General features: G+C 46.0%; 1 protein-coding gene across 4 annotated transcripts in view; it reads right to left on the bottom strand.

Annotated features, from left to right (window-relative positions):
• Positions 1–678: 678 nt before the first annotated feature.
• The window catches only part of FAM3B (FAM3 metabolism regulating signaling molecule B), a 31,915-nt gene continuing 9,254 nt past the window's right edge, over positions 679–23,339 (bottom strand). For 2 of the 4 annotated variants that reach the window (XM_006273753.4, XM_014599026.3), the window contains exons 3-8: positions 22,280–22,403; positions 19,046–19,104; positions 7,259–7,309; positions 6,050–6,140; positions 1,885–2,017; positions 679–1,120 (exon numbers count right to left, since the gene is read on the bottom strand). In XM_006273753.4, the coding sequence (XP_006273815.1) occupies positions 1,031–1,120; positions 1,885–2,017; positions 6,050–6,140; positions 7,259–7,309; positions 19,046–19,104; positions 22,280–22,403 (548 nt within the window). In that variant the 3' untranslated portion in view covers positions 679–1,030. The remainder of the gene's footprint in view (positions 1,121–1,884; positions 2,018–6,049; positions 6,141–7,258; positions 7,310–19,045; positions 19,105–22,279; positions 22,404–23,339) is intronic. The other 2 variants (XM_006273754.4, XM_014599027.3) reach the window with 1 other exon arrangement.

Here is a 23,339-nt window from a genome sequence, read left to right as displayed (position 1 = left end):
CAGCTTCTTGAGGTACTACAATTAACGCTGGCATTGCTTGCCCTGCCACCAAATTTCTAGACCTGTGGGGAGCCCTGCAGATCAGATTTGGAGCATACAGCCACGTTTCCTGGCCTGTAAAGCATCCACATGGCTAGAAATTTGGTGGTGGGAGGAGTGGCTGCTGCAGTTTTGGGAGCTGCAGCAATTAATGTTGCTATGGCAAAACTTCAGCCCCAGGGGCCAGGTGACACAGGGGCCCTAAGTCCATGCTATTCATCCAGCCTGTGGGTCCTGATAGGTGAGGCACCACTTGGTTAATCCCTCATTAAGTACACATGTATGACCACTTAACTATGTACACTTCATTCTGTCTCACAACAGGGGTATCAACTAAATATCGTGTGAACCATTCCAGGCCTACCTTTGAGTGATTCTATGAACAAAACAGTTAACATGTGTATCCGAAAAGTTACACAACATTTATACTTTGAACAATTTTTCAGTTGATGAGTTAAGGACAAGGGAACAGCAGGCCAACAAAACAGAAATGTACAGGTTACCTGCATAGAACTCTTCTAGATGAATCAAGCAATTTATCCTTGGGTTGTTAACATGGGATAATTATCCATCTCAAAGATGTGCTGAGATAAGGGCAATTCATTATTTTCTCTCAGATGATAAAAAATTACTACTACGTCAAAATAAAAATCTGTTTATTGCAAGTGATTCTGTGTTAAAATATAAAACACAATTCTTTGGTTTCCTTCTGAAGACTAGTGCAAAGTACAACTCATTTAAAGAAAATGAAACAAAACAGACTGCATTGAGTCATTCTGCTAATCCTGACATTTTTAGACATACCTACTGTGCATCATACTGTACATCATTTTCTTGTCTGGAATTATTTAATCTATGCCTGTTATTGAAATATGCATTTGTTTAAGACCAGTCATGAAATATAATACAACTTCTAGAGAAAACATGGTTAAAATTTTGCATATTTTACAGGTGATGTTCAGAGATTTTCCTAATAAAGTCACAAATAAGTTCAGATCAGGTTGTCTGGGATACAACCTTCTATCTGGATTTCAGCTGGCCAGCCGCTGTATCGGTTCTTCCTGTTGTCAGAATGGTTGATCTTTTAAAAAACAAAAACATCAATATTCATTTTATTTACCAGCTAACATCACTACTTTGACAAAATTCAGGTCTTAGTAAAACAGAGGGTAGAAGGAGAGAAAAAGAGGAGGGCTTGAAACTAACAGAGAAACTTGGTACGTTGCTTATTTTATCTGGCAGTAGTCTTCCACCAGTTCTATAATCATTCTGCAAAATGCTTTATTTCTGGGAAAGATGTTATAACACAGAACCAATGATGGTATGTTTTCACTGTAGGTGTATGGTATTGGTAAGCAGCTCTCAAGAGCATTCTGGAAAAAACAGCAATCTACATACTGTCCATCTGCTTTTATAAAATGGAACGTTTAGAAAAGGGAACACTGATTAGGTTAATCAATTTCTTCTGTCTCCTTGTAATACAGAAACATAGTTATTGTGTTGGAAGGAGCATACAAAACAGAACATCTCTGCTGCGAATAGTAATTCTGATACACAAATGACCACTTAAATTCTTCCTGAACTCTGAAGCCAACATTTTCAAACCCCACTTGTGATTTCTGCATCTTTAAGCCCAGGAACCCAACTTGAGACATTTTAATAAGAGGTCCTAATTTACATACAGTGCTGAGCTTTTTTCTTCTGAGAATCAAGACTCCCTAAATCACCAGTCACTTTCGGATATTTGTTTCCAGAAAGAAGTTGAAGTAGGACATCATAGTGTTGTGGATATTACATTTAAAATAAAAAAACCCAACCCAAACTAGACAACAAAACAAAACCAACCTTTTCTTTCTCAATATTATCTGGTAACTTGAAACCTTTGGCAGCTATGAAGACCCAGCTTGACCTGAACTTCATGTTCCTTATTTCTTTACTGCCCAGCTCTTCTATTGCTTTTTTCCCATCATCTTTCAATCTAGATAAATTAAAGTATTTAGCACAGAGATCTTTCAAATGTACAGCTTTAAAAATAACATGAAGAAGGTCACATAAGAAATGGCATAAGGAAGGATACCATGTCAATATTTTACTTTGCTATTTCTGTTGATCTATCAGTGGAGAGTTTTCTAAAGCTTTCTGTATCTTTCCACTGAAGAGCTCTCTACTAACGTGCCATCACATTCCCATAGCCAAGCTTCACCCCTACTACACCTGTGCAGACTCACTGTTTGAGTTTCAAAGGAGGAACAGAGGGGAGAATCTGTGACAAACAATAGTGACTGACATTTTGCCTGGTTTCCCAGTATATTCTCTGAATATGTAGCTAAAAAGCGTTACCTCTAAGAACTACATATTTAATATAATATACTCTGGGTTTAAATTTCCCAAACTAAAAACTGAAAAAATTGAAAGAATCAAGTTAAGGCATGTGGAAGGATACAGAATAGATGCATTACTATAACTGGAATTAGGGATCCTATTGCAATGGAAGATTGTTGTTACCAGTTAGTTACAATTATCTGTTATCAAAAAACTGGATCCATGTCAAGGATTCTGAATTTTTTGTATCTTTGAAGATATACAGTGGAATCTAAGGCCGTGTACCATACCCAGTAGGAGTGCCCTCAAACATACCACATGGCTCTGGCTGTGCTACCAGCCAGGTGGAAACTGTAGCTGTGTCCACAAGGTGCTGAGGACAGACTTATTTACCATGCTCATCAGCACCAGTCTGCCTGTTCTCAGTGCCATATATATGTGGCTTTGATGCTGCTGGTCATGTAGCAGTAGGGTTGTGTGAAGCTTCAGTAGCTGATTCCATTCGGAGATTTGGCCCAATTTGGATACTGAATCCAAATTGAATCGGCAGACCAATTAAAAGATTTTGTGATTTGGCCATAGGCTAAACAGGCAGCTGACACAGCTGCATCTATCTGGTAAGTCTGTTGGGGTTGGTGGGGGGAAAGGGAAGGGGTATGGGGGAGGGAGGGATTGGGGCTGGGACAAGCTGCCCAGCTGGGGTGGGGGGCATGGGATGCGGGCATGGCAGTACCCGGAGTGGAGTCTACGCCCTGCTGCCGCTTGCCCAGCCAGGGTGGGGAGGGGTGGGATGTGAGCACAGCTTGCTCCTGTTGGCTTAGAAATGGTATTTAAAGGTCTGTTTTTTGGGAACTGGCTTATAATATATATATATATATATATATATATATATAAAAAATGCATATATACCTATATTAGATACATATAGATATATGCATTATAAGGGGTCAAGATGGGCAGTGGGGGTTAAATGGATTTCTAAAGAGCTTGGGATACACACACACAGCTTCTCATGGCCCTGGAAGTAGATGGGCTGTCTAGCACAACAAGGCCAACAAGGACACATGGTCTAGGAAATAGCCGGGGAACCAAAGAAGTATGTACCATACTGTCCCATAACACAAGATAAGTAACACCAGCAACAAGGCCTCAGAGAGCAGAGGGGCCTAAGTCCCAGTTTTGGGGGACAGACCAAATTAGGAGAAGGCCCGGAAGGCTACGTGGTCGTGTGACCACAGAGAGACAACCAACCAGAAATACCCATGGATGAAGAGTCATCAGGAGTCATCAAGGGGGAAGGAGAATGTGGCGGGCCAGTAGGGGGTGCTCCTGTGCTGAGCCACCCACCTCACTGTGCCCAACCACTTTCCAGGCTCCTAGTGCCTCCCTGGGGGGCGCCTCACATCTGGCTGGAGCACACCCGCTAGCCTAGGAGTACAGCTGCCACCCCCCAGAGTCGGGCTTGATTCTGGCATGGTGTCCCCTGGGAAACACAGGCCTAGTAGCCTTCGAGGGTATTTGACTCACTTTAAGAACTTGCGGTGCTTCCCTCAGTCAGAAGCACAAGTAGTGGTCTCCCTTAGCCGAACCAAGGGGACCCCAAGGCATAATCTCACTCCCAATAAGTCTCCCATGCTAGGTACGAAGGAGAACTTTATTGGTTACGAGGAGTAGGGTTGGACTAGGGTACAGAGTTGAATAGTATCAGAGAAATCCCATAGAGCAAACAGTGTGGCTGGGGTAGCCTTTAATCACGCATCTGAGTTTCTGCAAGCTATATATCTAGTTAGATCTCAGATAGCTTACTCACAAGTATCATCCAGAGGCAGGCAGTTCATTGATCAGGAGTTTTGAGAGAGAGAAGTTTCAGATGGTCCAGCTCTTCTCTCTCTCTCTCTCTTAGTTTTCATCATGGCTACTGCTGCTTAACTTATATAGCCCTTATGACCTCATTTACCTGGTCCAATGGAGGCCAGAACCTGTTGGTTGCCAGCCAACCAATTTGAAATGCATCACTGGTTGCTGGGCAGACTGGCAATCTCTAGACCACTAGAGAGCCCAAGCCCCTCACCCAAGTATGTGATGCCAGTCACATAGGCAGAGGGAGCAGGTTTTCTCCCTCTCTCAAGAATGTATCCAGCTCAGCTCAGGTTACCTAACGAGATAGGGTAAGGCGTGTACCCTCTGCAGGGCCCATCCTAACTAAATTGTCACAGAGCAGAGTTTTTGGGGAGAAACAGAGGTGGTCTTTTGCCACAGAGAATACAAAAGCAGCGACTTGAGATCAACAAAGGGTCCCTCCCTGTTCCTTCTCATCCCTGCCCATCTTGCTCCCTGAGAGGGGTCCCCATCCCCATCTCTGTCCCCCAGAAAGGATCCCCAAAGTCACCATGGACTGAGGGCATACCAGAAGCCCATCTCATGCACCCCACTGGAGGGGGCCTGTGGGTCTCAGCATTCCACTCAAGAGAGACAGCCTCAGAGTGAAGCCTGCATCCTGACCAGATGTACTTTGACTCTGATGACAGCCCTAGGATTGGTGGATATAGAATTGTTTGATTGTTTGTATTGTTGCTTTTTTGTTCTTACTCTGTATCAATAAATTTGCCCATTATCAACTGGCAGGTGTTGTGGTCAGTCTGAGGGTTCTGCCCACCTGGGACAAAGGTACAGTGCTGGGTCCAAATCCAGTGTCAACAGCTCCGGATAGAAGGGGGCAAGCAGCAGCAAGGCATAGACCCCGCCCCCAGCACTGCCATGCCTGCATCCCATGCCCTGCTGCGCTGGCTGGGCAAGCAGCAGCACCTCCCACCCCGCTGCGCCAGCTGGAAAGTGGTGGCAGGGAAGAGTCCCCACTCCCAGTGCTGATGTGGGCATGGCAGCACAGGGGCTATGCCCTGCTGTTGCTTGCTCAGGTAGCATGGGGGGAGGGGGAACATTGCAGGCATGGTAGTGCTGGAAGTGGGGGGCTATGCCCTGCTACAGCTTGCCCCCTTCTGCTCAGAGCAAGCCGTGCCCACCTCCTGTTCCCCACCACTCCCCCCAGCTAGGCAAGCAGCAGCAGGGCATAGCCCCCAATCTGAGCACTGCTGCACCCACATTGCATGCCCCCTGCTCCCCTCTCCAAGTACTGCGGCCCCCCACCCCGGCTGGGCAGCTTGGCCCAGCCCCAGCCCCAGCCCCAATCCCTTAGTCCTCTTCGTTCTCCTGTCCCCCAACTCCAACAGACTTACCAGCTGGAGGCAGCTGTCAGCTGCCTGTTTAGTCTATGGCTGAATTTCTGAAGTGGCACCAAGTCTTTTGGATCCGATTCGGCCAAATCTAATCGGGACAGTGATTTGAATCTCTGAATCAAATCGCTGTCCTCCGAATCAGCCAAATCCAAATCCGAAGCGAATGCTTGCTGCTTCGCGCAGGCCTAGATAGTAGCGTGTATGGAGCATCACAATGTGTTTGGGAGCACCGCTGCTGGGTACAGCAAATTTCAGGTCTTGAGCTAGCCTGAGAATCTTTGAGAAGTTCAATGTGTGTCATACAGGCAACCATTAAGTGGACACTAAGAATTAAGGTAGGAGATTAAACATGCTTCTACATCAAGGTATGTAAAGTTTCCCTTTCCAAAAGTATGCAATTCTGAATTTCAAACTTTTGATTATTCTAGCTGGGTTAGAATGTATTGCTTGCTTACCTGGCACTTCCATCATCATGGGTCACCATCAAGAGAAGTGACCCCTGAGGTGCGTCTTTAATGAAAGCTGTCATCTCTCCAGAAAAGTCTGCTGATACCAGACAAATAATTTTTCATTACCTGGATATCTACTCACAAGATGTACATTATCTCCTTCCTATTACATTCAATTTATTTCTATTATTTCTAATTTTGCTTATTCAAAAGATAAAAGCAAAGGAGTTACTAATTTTAATTTAGAAAGATAATTCTCTTGTTTGCATCCAAAGGACCCAATCCCAAGTGAATACTGATGGCCTTCAGCTCTCAATGATAGAAGTGAAAATACAAGTTGATCAACACTACCCAGAGTTCACAAGGAATAGACAGAAAAAAGAAATCAAATCACTACTTCTTAAATGTTTACATCCAAAAACATCTGTACATAGATACCACAGATTCTGTTCTTCTGTTTCCTATATGTACCTCAAAAACATGTCACACTTACAGACATATCAAGGTATAAGCATCCCCAGTACGAGTCACTGCTACAGTGTTTCATAGTGTAATGATTTCTGGTGCTAGTCTACTAATTTTTGAGCTGAAACATGCATCCTAACACAATCAAAGAGCAAGCTTGAGGTTTTATTTCTTTAAGAAAGAAGGTAGCATTTGAAGGCAGCTGATTTGTGGCACCAAACTATACTGCACTGGTATTTATTTATTGCTTTTCCAATGCCCAGACACATGCTGAGAGTTTTACAGATCATATAAAGGCCCTGCCACCAGCCTGAAGAGCTTAGAGTCTAAGCACGGTACACAAAACTATTCAGATGATTCTCCCCAAAGATGTCACCTGTAGTTGCATGCATTTTTCTGTTGTTGCAAGATCACAGATACAGTCCATGACAGCTTTATGCTCTCCAGGACTGCCTAGGATCTCAGGTTAGTTTGCTTAACTGTTACAAGTGTTAAAAATACATATATATTTATAAACCCAAATTTAGTTTGTTTCAAGAGTGAGACCCAAGCCCCATTCATATTTAATTTGTATACATCAGCCCTCTTTAAAAAAAAAAAAGGACTTACTTTCTTAAAAATTGTGTTCTCTCTTGCATACAATCTATATAATAACCCAATTAGAAACAAATCGCTTCTGAATAGCAGAGTATCTACAAGAGCCTCTATGCCACCTTTAGTCATCAATTCAATACTCTGATCTGTTCTCACCTCCTTCCCACATGTCAAAAAATTTTGTAGATACAACTTTTCCTGTTTTATCTGCAATAAAGAAATGATTCATTTTAACATACAGACAAAAATGGAAAGGGATATTTAGGTATAAGTAAATACAATAGTTGACACTTTAAATAAGTATATTGTTTATATTATGATTTTGAATTTCTATTACTTTTAGATTTCCTTTCAAATCCAAAAGCTGATCTGGTAACTGTATATATATAAAAAACTGGACAGAATTTTTTCTGTTACATAGCTAGTTTGTTGGACTCCAGTTTCAAGAAAGCTTTAATAAATCAGGTCAATCTATCAGGCATCAATCAAAGAAAACACCATGACCACATAGGCACAAATTCAAGTAATAGAATTTATTCGTTTTACAGCCGACTGAATTTTGCTCATCAAATTAAATAAATCTTTTTTTAAATGGGAACTATAGCACTTTCCAAAATGGCAACTGTTTTTGAATGCCCAACTTGAGCCTATATAAGAAGGGCCTGATTTTAAGCGAAGCAGCTTCCTCAACTGTACTGGTCATCATGGTATCTGAACACTTATGTATTAATGGTTTGGTAGCATAACACTGATGTTGTAGCAGTGATGATCCAGAAATTATGCAAGTAGCAAGGATTTCTTAGGGTGGTATTTTTTGTTGGACCAACTACGTGGAGCCGGGGTAGGCAATTATTTCGGCTGGAGGGCCGCTTAACGAGTTTTAGTGAGCTGTAGAGGGTTTCATAGATTTCATAGACATTAGGGCTGGAAGGGACCTCAGAAGATCATCGAGTCCAGCCCCCTGCCCAAAGGGCAGGAAGTCAGCCGGGTTCATAGGATCCCACCAAGATGAGCATCCAGTTTGCTCTTGAAGGTGTTCAATGTGGGCGCTTGAACCACCTCCGGTGGCAGGCTGTTCCAGACCTTGGGGGCTCGGACAGTAAAGAAATTCTTCCTTATGTCCAGCCTGAAACGGTCTTGTAGTAGTTTATGACCATTTGACCTAGATGTCATCCCTTGGGGTGCTCTGGTGAACAAATGTTCCCCCAGATACTGGTGGTCACCCCGATAAACTTATAGGTGGCCACCAGATCACACCTGAGCCTGTGCTTTTCCAGGCTAAAGAGCCCCAGGGCTCTCAGCCTGTCATCGTAGGGTCTGCTTCCCTGACCTCTGATCATGCGCGTGGCTCTTCTCTGGACTCTCTCAAGCTTCTCCACATCCTTTTTGAATTGTGGAGCCCAAAACTGGACGCAGTACTCCAGCTGTGGCCTCACTAAGGCCAAGTACAAGGGGAGAATGACATCCCGGGATTTGCTTGAGAAGCATCTATGGATGCAAGCCAGCGTTTTGGTCGCTTTACTAGCCGCAGCATCGCACTGCAAGCTCATGTTCATCTTGTGGTCAATGATGACCCCCAAGTCTCTTTCTTGCATAGTGTTGGCCAACATAGCACTGCCGAGCCTATAAGGATGCTGCGGGTTTTTCTTCCCAAGGTGGAGAACCTTGCATTTATTGGCGTTGAACACCATCAGAATCTCGTCCGCCCACTTGCTGAGCCTGTCCAGGTCAGCCTGGATCACCTGCCTGTCTTCTGGTGTGGATGCTTTTCCCCAAAGTTTGGTGTCATCGGCGAACTTGGCCAGTCCACTTCTGACTCCAGTGTCCACATCATTAATGAAGATGTTGAACAGTATGGGTCCAAGGACAGAGCCTTGGGGGACCCCACTGGTCACAGGACACCACGATGAGTGACTTCCAGCTAGTTTTCCAGCCAGTGGATCATGGAGGACCCAAGGCGACAATTGGCCAGTTTCTCTAAGAGGTGATTATGGGAAACCAGGTCAAAGGCTTTTTTGAAGTCAAGATATACGACATCAATCTCTTCTCCCTTGTCCAGGTGATAGGTGACCTGGTCGTAGAAGGAAATGAGATTGGTCAAGCAAGACCTACCCGCAACAAACCCGTGCTGGCTATCCCTTAAGATGTTGGCGTCGGCCAGTCCATTAAGGATGGCCTCTTTGATAAACTTTTCTAAGATCTTCCCTGGTTGCAAGGGTACCCTGCCCCTTAACAGGTGCCCTGTCCCCTGGTTGCCATCTTGAAGTCCCACTGTGAAACCTCTAACCTTTGCCACCAGAAGTTCCTTCCCTTGCCCCCCCAGAAATATGCCTTTTGGGAGGGGAGGGTTGCCACCTTTTAACCAGAAAAAAACCCAAATTATATACTAAAAGTCAAACACCTACTATAGTGTATTTTAATTTTATAACAAAAAATATTTTTGTCCTGATTTGTGTTCATATACTCTATGGAGGTAATTGTGTAATAGCTCAAGAATGAAGTCGTACTGTTATATATTGTGTGTGGGGAGTGTGGAGTGTGGCTGTGGGTGGGTGCGTGTGTATGGTGCAATGTGTGTGTGGGGGGGCAATAGGGTATGTTGGGAAGTGTGTATATATATATGTGGGGTGTTGTGGGGACACAGGGCATTTGTGGGGTGTGAGGGAGGGTGGAGGAACTCTCCCTATGGCGCACAGCTCTGGTGCTAGCAGCAGCAGCAGGTGCTCGGGGTGTTCGTGGCTCACGCAGGTGCTGCCACCCAGTGGTGTGCAGCTCCGGCCAATGGGGCAGGTGGAAGCAAGGCGTGTAGCCATGCCGGCTCCCCTCCTGCCTGCATGGAAGTGGGCTGAGTGACGGGGTTGGGCCCAGGTAGGGGTACCAGGTGGCGGTGGACACAGGGTGGGGTCCAGGGCAGAGTGTCCTACAGTCGGGCGGGGGCCTGCTGCTGGGTGGTGGGCAGCTGCCAGGGGGGAAGTGGGGCTAGGGTCGGGGCCAGGCAGCTGGCACCATGAAGGAAACTGCCAGGGACAGAATGGTTTCCAGCACCTGGCGGTCATCATCCACAGCCTGCACTGCCCAGGCCAGGATCGCGTGGGCAAGGAAGACGCCACTGGGGATGCCACACTGGCTCTCTGGGTCCCATGCAGCTGTCCCTGTGCTGCCGGGCCTGAGCAGTACCCAGTAGAGGGGCACGGCATGGGACTGGCAGTGGGCAGCAGAGGCAATGCCCTGAAGCATGTGCAGGCTCTGGGCAGGCTACTGGGGGTGTGCTGCAGACAGGTAGAGCATGTCTTGCTGGCCAGAAGATGTTTGAAGCTAGGCTTGAGGGTTGACAGGCCTGGCCAGAGGCTTTGGCAGCATGCAGAATCCTGGAAGCCTGGACAGTGAGGTTCTGGCAGCTGTATGGCAGTGTGGTGCCAGGCAGTGGTGCTGAGGTGCAGGCAGGCTGGCGCACACAGGTTGTGGCCTGCCCAGGGGGACACAAGAGCCTGGAGTGTCCTCAGGCTTCCTGCATATGTGCCCTAGGGCTCAAAATGCCTTCAGGCTTTTAAAATCTGAGGCAAGCCCAGATCAAAGGAGAGACTGCTGTTAAAAGACGTAGAAGGGAAGATGTTGGGTCTGGTCTAGGACGAGAGTAGAACCATGGCAGGAATAGAGGACACAGAGAGCCTAAAACAAGAGAATTTTGCCTGGCTATTACGGGTGAGTGAATTAGAAGAAAAAATTGCACAGCTGGACTGGGAGCTAGAGGTAGCCCAAGCCCAGAAGGAACAAGCTGAGGCAAAGGCCGCTGGATTAGAACAGCGAGTACAAGCAGGGAAAAAAGAGGGAGGCTCTAAAGAAATTAGGTGCCTGATTGCAGCAGAGGCAGAGAGAACTCGAGCGCTAGAACGGCTTATGGCAGAAGAGGCCAAAAGGAGCAGACAGAGAGAAGAGAAACTGCAAGAGATGCAGAGGGAAATGGCAGCATGGAGGGCAAGATACAAGGCACTCCACGAGCGAAACCTGTTCCTGGAAAAGGAGTTAGAGACCAGGGTGAGAGAGAACGAGGAGTTACAGTCCCAACTGAAAAGTGTGGAGGTGGAAAAAGGACACCTTGAAGAACAGGTCCCTTGAAACCCACCTAGAGACCAGCTCGGCTAGAGAGGCAGCGACCAATGCAGAAAGAAAGCAGTCGCAGCTGCAAAGGCTAACCCTACGGCAGCAGATTCGGGCCTTAGAGGCAGAAAATAAAACATTACGGGCAGCAGGCAGTCAGATGGCTACAAAGGGCCAAGACTCTGGAGAGTTAGAGGGTCCACAAGTAACAAATACAGCAACCCAAATGGAAGGAGGACCAAAGGCTCAAGCAGAGGAGTTCGTGGAAGCTGCGCAGAAGGACCTGGAGGACTGGCAAGAACGATGCTTACAGGCGGAATACCAGGTCAAAGAGCTGCGAGAGAAGCTAATAAAGAGCTATGCCCAGTCAGAAAAGACGGGGAAAGCGATAACAAAGGAAATAGAGAAAGTGAGAGAATATATGGCCAGTCATGAGGCATGAGAAGAGCAGAAGCAGTCCCTTGAGACAGAGGTAAGAGCCTGAACAGAGGAGCGTGTAGAGCTGCAAGCCCAGTGGACAAAGGGAGAAAAGGAAAAAGGCCAACTAAGGAAAGAGATGCAGTCCCTGAGGACCCTTTTAGAAGACAACACAGCCAGGGAGATGACATTACAAGCAGACATCCATCAGCAACTGACACAGGTTGCTCAGATACAAAGAGAGAGACTGACTGCAATAAGTCTGCAGTTGGAGGAACATGCATCCAGGGCCAGCATGGAGTACCAGGAGCAGTTGCGAGAGCTGGAAGCCTTGAAAGGAATTTTGACAGAGACCGAGAGATGGGTAGAGACAGCACGGACCATACATTTGAAGGTCCAAGAAGACCAAGAACCCCACAAGAATACTAGGCTAGGAAGCTCTAAGAAGGAGAAGGGAGTAGAGAAACGAGAAAAGAGTACAATGACGGAGGGACCTCCCGAGACAGATGCAGCAACAATGGAAGAAGGGAGTATCCCCATAATTATCAAGTACCTTGAGCAGAAGTGGAGTCACTGGGCAAACCAGTATGCAGAAGGACTGAACTGCCTGGGGGAAAAAATAGAGAAAGTTGCCAGCTGGTATGATGCTGGAATATTGACAGCACCAAAACAAGGGCAACAGAGGGAAGTAGACCAGGGAAAGGTGGCAGCGGTACAAAAGAGCGACCGGCTCAGTAGAAGAGATGAGAACGGTGACCTAAACTACCTTGTTCACACTCAGAAGGGGGGGACAGAAAAACAAGAGGGCCAGAGACCAAAGATGGCCCAGGCTCGGGCATACAATAGGCAAGGTGCAGCTTCCAAAGGAGAGGGAGCAGTAGAGCCTCTAAGTAAAAGAGAAGTCCAAAGGCCTGAGATAGACCAGAGGAGCCAAAACCTCAGGGAAACTAAGGGGGGAGGAAAAGTACATCCCAAGCTCTACCCTAAGGATGAGATACCCAGCCCTGCACAGAAGCAGAGACCGTGCCAAACCCAACTGCAGGCCAAACTAAAGAGGCAGAAGGTCCATCGACAACAAAAGTAATTCGGTGGGAGAAGGAACAAAGGGGAGGAAGACGGCCATGCGTTTATGTTAATAAGCTCCCAGGGCAAGTCAGATGGTGGACCCTGAGAAAAATAGCTGAAGCCAGAGTCAGGGGAGTTGCATTTGTAAAGATATATACAGGGCCTGGTGGAAGATCCAGTGGCCAGGGGAAGATAGAATTTTGGAGGGTGGAAGATGCCCGGCACGCACTTGGGATACAGTGGGAGCTTTGGGGAAAGCTCAGGGACTGGCAGGAAACCAAGGAGAGGAGGGATTTGTTACAAGGGACACAAAGAAGAGGAGAGCTGGGACACATGAGGAGAAAAAGGGACAAGACACCCCAAATAGTAGAAGGCAGCTCTTCCAGGAAGAGAAAGGAAGCTTTTTCTTCATATTGACGGGGCGGTGAAGGAGGAAGACAGAGAGGCCTGGACTGCACCCTACCAGGGATGGCTAATGTGGGGGGACTACCTGTGGCGGGGTAACTCCCGAAAAATCCCACATGGTGCGCCCTGGGTAAAAGGCGAGGAGGAGGTGCCTGAAAACCTCCGCCTCCTGCATTTGAGTCACCAGGTGCCTGAAGAAAGGCTGAGAAGAGTCACTGAGTCCAGCAACACCTGAAAAGAGTGAAGATTCACCTCGGTGAGTCGGGATCTTAAGTGGGGAGGTATGTCTCAGAGCACGGAGGTGCCCTGCTCCTAGATAGGGGAAACTGCCAGGGAAAGAGCCCTAGCAGGGAATAAGGAGCCCACCTGTGGGTTGCCAGGGCAACCAGGAGGTCAGCTGACTGTAAGGGACAGGGCCTGGCTCTTATAAAGACCAGGAACTGAGGCCAGAGGCAGTTTCCTGCCAGCAGCCAGAGAGGCAGGAGCTCCCAGAGCAAAGATGCGAGAACCGCAGGTACAGCCCATGCCGGGTAAAAGATGGCAGCTCTGGGACGTTTGAGCAATGTTGTTATAGCCATGTGGCTTATGTTTAAGTTGTAGCCAAGAGGCTTGAGTTTGTGTTGCTATTTATTACACCGGTGCTTTGGGTGAGGCTATAAGGGGTTGGAGGAGACCTCATAGGGGATCCACAGCAGCGTGGGGACCCCAGTGCCAGTAAGGGCACTGCCTGCGGGGTGCATAGACCCCAGCCCCAGAGAGGGGCAGTTGAGAAGCCCAAGTGTGGGCGTGGTGAGCTCCCTGAGGAAGGGCGTAGCATTGCAGTGAGCCCCGGAGAAGGGGGTAGTGGTGCGGTGGGCCCGAGAGACAGGCGGCTTTACTGAGAAGGCCCAGTGTGGGCACGGAGAGCCCCAGGAGAGGGGCGGCATTCCTAAGAAGGCCCTGAGAGACAGCAGCAGTACTGAGGAGCCCCAGAGAAGGGGGACAGTGTTACCGAAAGGGGCAACATTGTGGAGAAGGCCCTGGAGAGAAGGGCGGCGTTATTGTGAATGCCCCAGAGAGTGGGGTAATTAACCATTTGTTCCAATGGTTAATTACCACCACTGTTAAACTCATACATTTTTTCCAATTTAAATGAACCTATTTTCAACCTCCAGTTCCTTATTAGATTAAAAAAAAAAATCTACTGTCAGAAATGTCTCCCCATTTAAGTAACTTAGGCTGTGGTCAAGTCATCTCTTGAGCAAACTAAATAAATTGAACTTCTTGATCCTCATTGTTAGGGCAATCATTACAAATCTGAAACCATTCTTGTAGTTCTTTTCTGAAACTTTTCCAATTTTTCAACATTGTTTTGGAAATGGGGACACAAGAATTTCCAGACAGCACTTTGTCATACTCGGTAGCCTCATGCACCAAGGTAACACCTCTTCCCAACTCTTATTTGATATTCTTCTGCTTAGACATTCAAGTACTGTGTTTGATCTCTTACAGCAGCACACGTGAAACTCATCTTTATTTGATTATCTCCTGAGGCCACTAAATCTTTTAAGATTTTCGTAATGGAAAGTAAATACAACTAAATTTGAGAATAAAACAGAAATTAAAAATTTGCACCAGATTCTCATGCTAAATTACACTGACTACCTCCACTTAGGTCAGCAGAGCCACACTAGTTTATACAAGTTGAGGATCTGGTTCCTCATGTGCCCTTTTACTTTAAAGTTAGAATATAACGAGATCCAAATAATCTGTTTTTTACGTGAGAAGACTTAGCGCAGAGAAAACAACACACTATACTTGAGCTTGTTTTACAGGTCAGTTAGTGATCTCTGGAAGCTCCATTAATACATGCATTTATATGTATTATACACACACACATTCTATACATATATTATATTTAAGGACCTATTATATTTAAGGGTGTAGCTCTCTATGTTAAGGAAAGCTACACGTCCCTGCAAGCCGATATTGGTGACCAGGGTGGACGACTGGAGGCCCTCTGGGTTAAAATCCGTGGGGAACACGGCACAGGGGACACAATGGTGGGAGTCTACTACAGACCTCCCACCCAAAGTCCTGAGCTTGACCAGGAGTTTGCCCAGGAACTGGCTGAGGCCGCATGCTCCAGGACCACGGTTGTCATGGGTGACTTCAATTACCCGGACATCTCGTGGGAGGATCGCTCAGCAAAATCTGAGCGGTTGCATAGCTTCCTCTCGTGCGTGGATGACCTCTACCTGACTCAAGAAGTCTATGGGCCAACAAGAGGCAAAGCGCTGCTCGACCTGGTACTGGCTACTGGAGATGACCTAGTCGGTGACCTAGTGATCGATGGGAAGCTGGGTGACAGTGACCATGAGCTGATCACCTTCACCATCTGCCAAAAAGCTGGCAAGTCAGTCAGCAACACGGAAGTCCTTGACTTCAGGAAAGCCGACTTTGACAAGCTCACGAGGCTTGTCAGTGAGGCCCTAAGGGGCCATGACCCCAGGGAGTTCAAGAAGAGTGGTTGCTCCTCAAGGGAGCGATCCTCAATGCACAAGCTAAGTCTATTCCATCTTGGAGGAAAGGCAGCAAGAGGGCACAGCAGCCCCCCTGGCTCTCCAGGGACCTAGCAGACCTCCTGAGGCTAAAAAGAAAGGCCTACAAAGGATGGAGGATGGGAGTCACCTCCAAGGAGGATTATTCTGCACTGGTCCGGTCCTGTAGGGAGCAGACCAGGAAAGCCAAGGCTGCAACTGAACTCCAGCTAGCTTTGAGCATCAAGGACAATAAAAAGTCCTTTTTCAGATATGTGGGGAGCCGGAGGAAAAGCAGGGGCAACGTTGGACCCCTGCTGAACCAGATGGGGCAACTGACAACTAACGCCCAGGAAAAAGCCAACCTATTAAATGGGTACTTTGTGTTGGTCTTTCATCAGTCCCATGGGACGCCCATGCCTGCTACGGGACAGGGAAGTCTGGGAGAGGGTGATCCCCTGCCCTCCATTAATGCTGACCTTGTGAAGGAACATCTTGAGAAGCTGGATACCTTCAAGTCAGCCGGCCCTGACAATCTACACCCCAGCGTACTCAAGGAGCTGGCGAGCATCATAGCCCAGCCTCTAGCATGGATCTTTGAAAACTCTTGGTGCTCTGGTGTAGTGCCCGAAGACTGGAAGAAGGCCAACGTGGTGCCTATCTTCAAGAAAGGGAGGATAGTGGATCCGGCTAACTATAGGCCCATCAGCCTGACTTCTATCCTGGGGAAGATCTTAGAAAAGTTTATTAAAGAGGCCATCCTTAATGGACTGGCCAACGCCAACATCTTAAGGGATAGCCAGCACAGGTTTGTTGCGGGTAGGTGTTGCTTGACCAATCTCATTTCCTTCTATGCCCAGGTGACCTATCACCTGGACAAGGGAGAAGAGATTGATGTAATCTATCTTGACTTCAAAAAAGCCTTCGATCTGGTATCCCATGATCACCTCTTGGTGAAACTGGCCAAATGTCGCCTTGGGTCCACCACGATCCATTGGCTGAAAAATTGGCTCCGTGGTCGGACCCAGAGGGTAGTAATTGATGGAAGTCAGTCATCATGGTGTCCTGTGACCAGTGGGGTCCCCCAAGGCTCTGTCCTTGGACCCATATTGTTCAACATTTTCATTAATGATGTGGACACTGGAGTCAGAAGCGGACTGGCCAAGTTCGCGGATGACACCAAACTTTGGGGCAAAGCATCCACACCAGAAGACAGGTGGGTGATCCAGGCTGACCTGGACAGGCTCAGCAAGTGGGCGGACGAGAATCTGATGGTGTTCAATGCCGATTTAATGCAAGGTTCTCCACCTTGGGAAGAAAATCCCGCAGCATCCTTATAGGCTCGGCAGTACTATGCTGGCTAGCACTATGGAAGAAAGAGACTTGGGGGTCATCATTGACCACAAGATGAACATGAGCCTGCAATGCGATGCTGCAGCTAGTAAAGCGACCAAAACGCTGGCTTGCATCCATAGATGCTTCTCAAGCAAATCCTGGGATGTCATTCTCCCCCTGTACTTGGACTTGGTGAGGCCGCAGATGGAGTACTGCGTCCGGTTTTGGGCTCCACAATTCAAAAAGGATGTGGAGAAGCTTGAGAGAGTCCAGAGAAGAGCCACGCGCATGATTAGAGGTCAGGGAAGCAGACCCTACGATGACAGGCTGAGAGCCATGGGGCTCTTTAGCCTGGAAAAGCGCAGGCTCAGGGGTGATCTGATGGCCACCTATAACCTTATCAGGGGTGACCACCAGTATCTGGGGGAACGTTTGTTCACCAGAGCGCCCCGAGGGATGACGACTAGGTCGAATGGTCATAAACTATTACAAGACCGTTTCAGGCTGGACATAAGGAAGAATTTCTTTACTGTCTGAGCCCCCAAGGTCTGGAACAGCCTGCCACCGGAGGTGGTTCAAGCGCCTACATTGAACACCTTCAAGAGCAAACTGGACACTCATCTTGCTGGGATCCTATGACCCCAGCTGACTTCCTGCCCTTTGGGCAGGGGGCTGGACTCGATGATCTTCCGAGGTCCCTTCCAGCCCTAATGTCTATGAAATCTATGAAAATCTACTTAATTTACAGCCAAAGGAATTTTCATGGCTTGGTCGCAGAATGAAGAGCTGATTTATGCCGCCCTACCAGCCAGCACCTCCCTCTCCTGGGCGGGCTGCAAGGACCACTGGATCCTACTGGGGAGCCAGCATTTCCACAAAATTGTGAACTAAGTATGTCCTTAATTATATAACACATGCACATTAATGAACATATATATATTGTATACAATATAATTATATATTATACCCTTCATTCCCTCCTCCCCCCCCCCCCCATCTCCCATTAAAGGACCAAGACATTTCTGTTATGTTACCTATCAGGTAATCCTATCTCTTTGGATATCTGCGTTTTTATGGTTGGAAATTAAAAATCTTATTCCCATTTCCCAAAAAAGATACTTTGATCGTGTCTAAGATGAACTTCAGTTAATCTGAAAACACGTTGCAACTACTAGAGGCCGTAAGGAAATGGGAACTGCCCTAAAGTGGTGAGAGAGAGAGAGAGAGACAAATGTGGCAGATTCTGTTCTATTGCAATGGAAAAGGTAGCTGTTTTCCTCTGGGACAAATGGACTTTCAAGGACCAGTTCAGGCTGAACAGGGAGGTACAAAGGGGTCTGCAAACTGTTGGAGGGCACGAGAGTATATTAACGTTAAACTTGGGTAGAAAGTGGTTTTCTTCTCATGCACAAACTTTAGTGATTTTGCAAACACATTTTCTCTTCTGTTCATTAGGATCAAACGGACAACTTCTGATTTTTCAGAAAAAAAGGGCAGGGGATGAGACCAGAACTAGCAATAGCTCAGGATTTAAGACCTACATGTGGGCTTCAGGAGATGCAGGAACTAGATTTCCCACATCCCCTAGCCATCAGGGTATAACCTGTGTCTTTCTTTGGCCCACTGAATATTTATTTATACAAAATGCAACAGCACCAGTGTGACTGATTGGGAAACTTGAGAGTTAGCACTTGAGGGATGGAGGCAAAGGTTTAAGATGCCATACTGCCTGCATGGTAGGGATATTCTCTAACCCCTGGCTATTGTCAGTATCCCTCCTCCCCACTCTAGAAGTCTCTCCCTGGACTCTGCTATTTGTGTCCCCTTCACAATCCCCACATTGTGATGCAGGGGAACACAGGCTGACCATGAGCAATCTGGGTCAGGCAATCAGTGCTTCTCTATGCATGCTGCCATCTGTTGCCAGGCAGACTAAGGAAGTTTGCAGAGCAGGCTGAGGTGTGTGCACAGGCCCTTCCCCCACTGCACACTGTCAGCACTGTAAGCACAACTCCTCAGGGCCTCAGCATTTGAATGTCTGTATGCAAAGCAGTTCTTTTAATGTGCTATCATATCTTTCTGCAACATTTTTTCTCTTACTTACAATTTACAATGGCAATGTTTATCCCTCTTCCAACATTACCCCTCTGCTCACTTATGAGTCTGAAATAAAAAAGATACAGATCAGTCACAAATTGTATTCCCTGAAGGCTATGGTGCCAAGTCCTATATACTTATGCAAAGTTACTTCCTGCTATGCAGGTTTTAGGTTATTCATTTAACTGATGACTACCAAAAGTAAAGGACCTATGGCCTTAATAATCTAGGGCTTTACTGCTTATTGGACAGTTTTGTCTGCAGAATGCACAAGTCTCACAGCAAATACAATTAAGTATTCCCTATCAAAATGCAGTACCAAAACTAGCACTACCCCATATAAGTTTTATATAAGCAGGAAGTCTATCGACACAGAGGGTCTGAGTTAAGACTGTCAGAAGCAACCAGTGTTTGTACATGCCTCAGATAATACATTAAAAGGGGTGTGATTTACAGAAATGCTGAACTTAAAAAAACAAACAAAAAAACCCAAAAAACTTTTCATGATTTTTGATTGGACACCCAAAAACTGATGTACTTTTTAAGCACAAGTCACATTGTAAAATCTTGGCCCAAAGCAGCTTAAGTGAAGAAATAGAGATAAATCTTAGATACAAGGGTTGTTTTTACTGTTTTGTTTAAGGATCTGGTCAGCCTAATTTTATCAATTTGATTGTTTCAACTGTGCAAAAAAGAACTTTTCTCTGCCATTTCTCTACCATACACAAAGATCACGAAAGGTGTCAACGAGCCAGAAGAGAAAGAGACACGCACAAAGAAAACAAAATAAGAGTAGAGTAAAAGGAAAAAAAGTAGCAAAGATAAAAACAAGTGTATTTTAAGAACACGTACAGTATGGGAAAACTAAAAAGACAAAATAAAAAGGAGATGATGTTGGGTTGCATTTATTGTTAGTAAAAATGAATACAAGGAAAAATACCTCCTTCTAAAACTCCAGGGTAAAATAACTCATAGACAAGGCATCCTGTTTGTGGACCAAACAGAATTATTTAGAAATGAAAAGGAAGGGAATAGTAAAAAACTCACTAAAGCTAGTAACTCCTTTAGGAGGAAGGAGCAAGATGAGAACTGCCAGACAGCACATGTTACACAAACAAGGACAAGAGTGACAGAAATATTATATCCAAAGTAAGTGGCAGTTCTGGCACTAACTTCAATGAAAATAGTATTCAGACCCAGGGACATAGAAAGCAACTAGCTATTCCAAAGAGACAAAACACATGGAGCAGAGATGAGAATAATTTAAAAGGATGTTTAAAAAAAAAAAAAAAGGCTAATAATTATTAACCAAGAATGTATGAAATCTAGATTAACCCCACTCCGGATTTTCAGGTGTCTTATTTGTGGTATGCTCATGTGTTATGATTAAACTTTTTGGAAATGAACTGTTTTGTTCTACATCAGCATTGTACTAACTGTTAGCATTGTTGGCTACAAATGTCCAACTCGGGATCCTTAAAATTCTAGTTTATTAGGCGGATTGAAACACTGTAATCATAAATCTTGGGGCTGGTCCACACACACATGCACACACATACACACACACACAGTAGCAGGCTACAGAGTCAGGTATACCTATCCTACAAGCGCTGGAGTCTGTCGTTGAGGCTTCTTTCAGTGTGGTGTTATCTTCCAGAAGGGGGTCGCCGGCTGGTCCTTCTGGCTGGACAGGTCTGGTCGAGTTGGAGATCAAGAGGGCGCCACTGAGGGTCACTTTTCACTGCCTTTTATCTGCCCTTGGCAGACTTTGGTGACTCCCCAGCTTTCTGGTTTGCCCAATCCAGGGGTCATTGACCCTCGTGGGACTTCCCCCCCCGGTGGCTACTGGACAGCATCTGTCAGCCCCAGGGGTCGTCCGCATGTACGTGCAGGTTTAGGAGTCCGTTGATGAATTTAGAATAGGGCTCTGGGAGTGGTCGATCTGGAGATATTCAGCCCAAAAGTTGGTCTCTGGTGTTGATTAAGTCAGGCCAGGGCTTCTAGCCCTTGATCAGTGAGGTATAGAGATTTCCCGGTTGTTACACTGTCTTCTATTGAGTTCAGCTTCCAGGTGATAATTGCTGCCTGCTTCCATGTTACACATTCAATCATGTTACATATTCAATCACTGATTCACTCGCTCTTTCAGGGGCCAGCCTGATACTGTGAAGGGCAGTTTGATTCCTGCCTTTGTTAACAATGTTACAATGAATAACTTACTAAAACACATTTAGTTGAAAGGTGAGGAGTATAAAATATAAGCTACAAATGCCATGGCACACAAATAGATAAAAATACCAAACTACAAGGGGAGATATAAAATGCACACATACACATTTTAAAATACAATTCCTTATCTTAAAGTGAAAGAGAGAGGAAGGAAGAAAAGGTAGAAAAAGAGAAACATATCCAAAGAGGGGAGAGCAAATGCAGGCAAGAGGAAAAGGGGGCTTTCTGCTACATTAGAGGAAAAGGGGGCTTTCTGCTACAGCATCAGGAGAGGAGGAGAGTCAAGAACAGATCCTTGAGATAACCTTCTGCTGTGGTATAAAATAGCAGCCATCTAGCAGAAATGAAAAAGGAACAGTTTATCTGCAAGACTTGAAGATGCTAGATTCCTTGCTTGAGGGACCCAAGCAGTATAGCAGAGTCATTAGTATTTAAAAGAAAAAGCCCTAAAGGCTGGAACAGATGAAACATTTAAAGCGCTTCACAAGGCAAGCAGACAGATGCACACACCATGAAGCGCTCCAAAATAGCTGAAGTGGCTTAAAGTGACCTTGGATAAAGCAGCAAGTTGTTTAAAACATTTTTGAAGTGTGTCCAGTTACATGTATACTCTCTATGGAGCATGACAGGGGGTTAAACTCAGTCCCCTAGCATCCCACAGAGCTCCACTCTTTTCTTTCCTCCCTGGTGAGGTGGAGGAGGGAAGAGTGGGACAGAAAGTTAGTGACTGCTCTTCTATGTCCTCCACTGCTCTCTGAAATCTCTGGAGCCCAACAGCCATGCAAAAAATCATTCCTTCCCAGGAAGAATTTGAAGTGCACCAGACTGGAATGGAAATTGGAGCGCTTCAAATGTGTGTCTACCTAAGACTAGTGGCTCTGTGCTATGCAGATTATCTCAATCCAAGAAGTTCTTTTTAATAAAACTTAGCTTTTGCTGCTAGCAGACTAAACTAAAACACTTCTGCTATAGAGCTTACCCTTGCCTGGGCTCAAAGTAGATTGGTACTTACAGCTCATCTTCAAAACAAATTTTAGCCATTTTTTCTTTGCCACCACCACTGAGCAATCGATAAGCATAGCTTCTAGGTGCGCATGGAGACCAGTGGTCACATTTCTGTCTTTTTGGAAGTGGGGCTATAACAAGAGAAGGAGATCATGTTCTGTTCAAACACTATGTAAATACCAGGTGTACAGGAAAATTACTATTTAATGTCAGCATGACAGGGTGAGATCAAAGTCCAACCCTGTCAGCCTACCATCATCATGCTGAAAACGCTGCAACTTTATATGGACTTGATATAAGCAACTGTCTGCCAAATGGCTACAGGAAGCAGGGAGGAATTTAAAGAGAATGGGTCTAGCAATCTTTCCAGATCTTTCAGTCAGTAGTCCACAGCCCACCTGTAGTGGCCAGGAAGAAATTCTTCCTGCTATTTCCTTTTTCACAGACAGCCTCTTTTCTACCTTGAATTACTACTACTGTAATCTCCCTTACTCACCTTTGGCTTCTCCTCCCCACTTCTTCCTTCCCTGCTTTACCTTTTGTTTTCCTAATTTCTACCTATTTACATTCTCATTGACATCCTGCCACACTTTTAGCTTCTCTCATTCCTTGGAGTCTTAGAACAGCAGAGACTTCCTATGCCTGAGGAAGGGCGACTATGCCTGAAAGCTTGCTAAGCAAGTTTGCTACTTAGTTGGTCTAATAAAAGATATCACATCTACTCAAAGAACCTTTCCTGCATTAATGCACTATAGGCTTTTGGTTTCCCCTACACATGCCTTCCTTTGAAACATCAGACACGGGCCACACCTAGAATAGGGGGGTTGGCTGAAGTGTGATAATGTGCCTACCAGTATTTAGAAACTCTTAGGGACCTCACTGGAGGGTGCCACTTGTGCATTCTGGGTCAAACTGATCTGTAGATTTGGGTTCAGGAAGGAGTTTTTGCAAGCACCACTGCAGCATTTTTTGCCTTCTATGGTAGCATGGGGCACAGCCCTTTTTCTGGGATCATTCAAGCATAGTTTAATTGTCACTGCATGGCAGGGCACTAGCAACGCCCTCAT

The sequence above is a fragment of the Alligator mississippiensis genome, chromosome 1 (assembly GCF_030867095.1).
Source record: "Alligator mississippiensis isolate rAllMis1 chromosome 1, rAllMis1, whole genome shotgun sequence".
NCBI classification, from domain to species: Eukaryota; Metazoa; Chordata; order Crocodylia; family Alligatoridae; genus Alligator; species Alligator mississippiensis.
The sequence above is the reverse complement of the archived record's forward strand: the minus strand, read 5'-3'. Positions and strand labels throughout refer to the sequence as shown.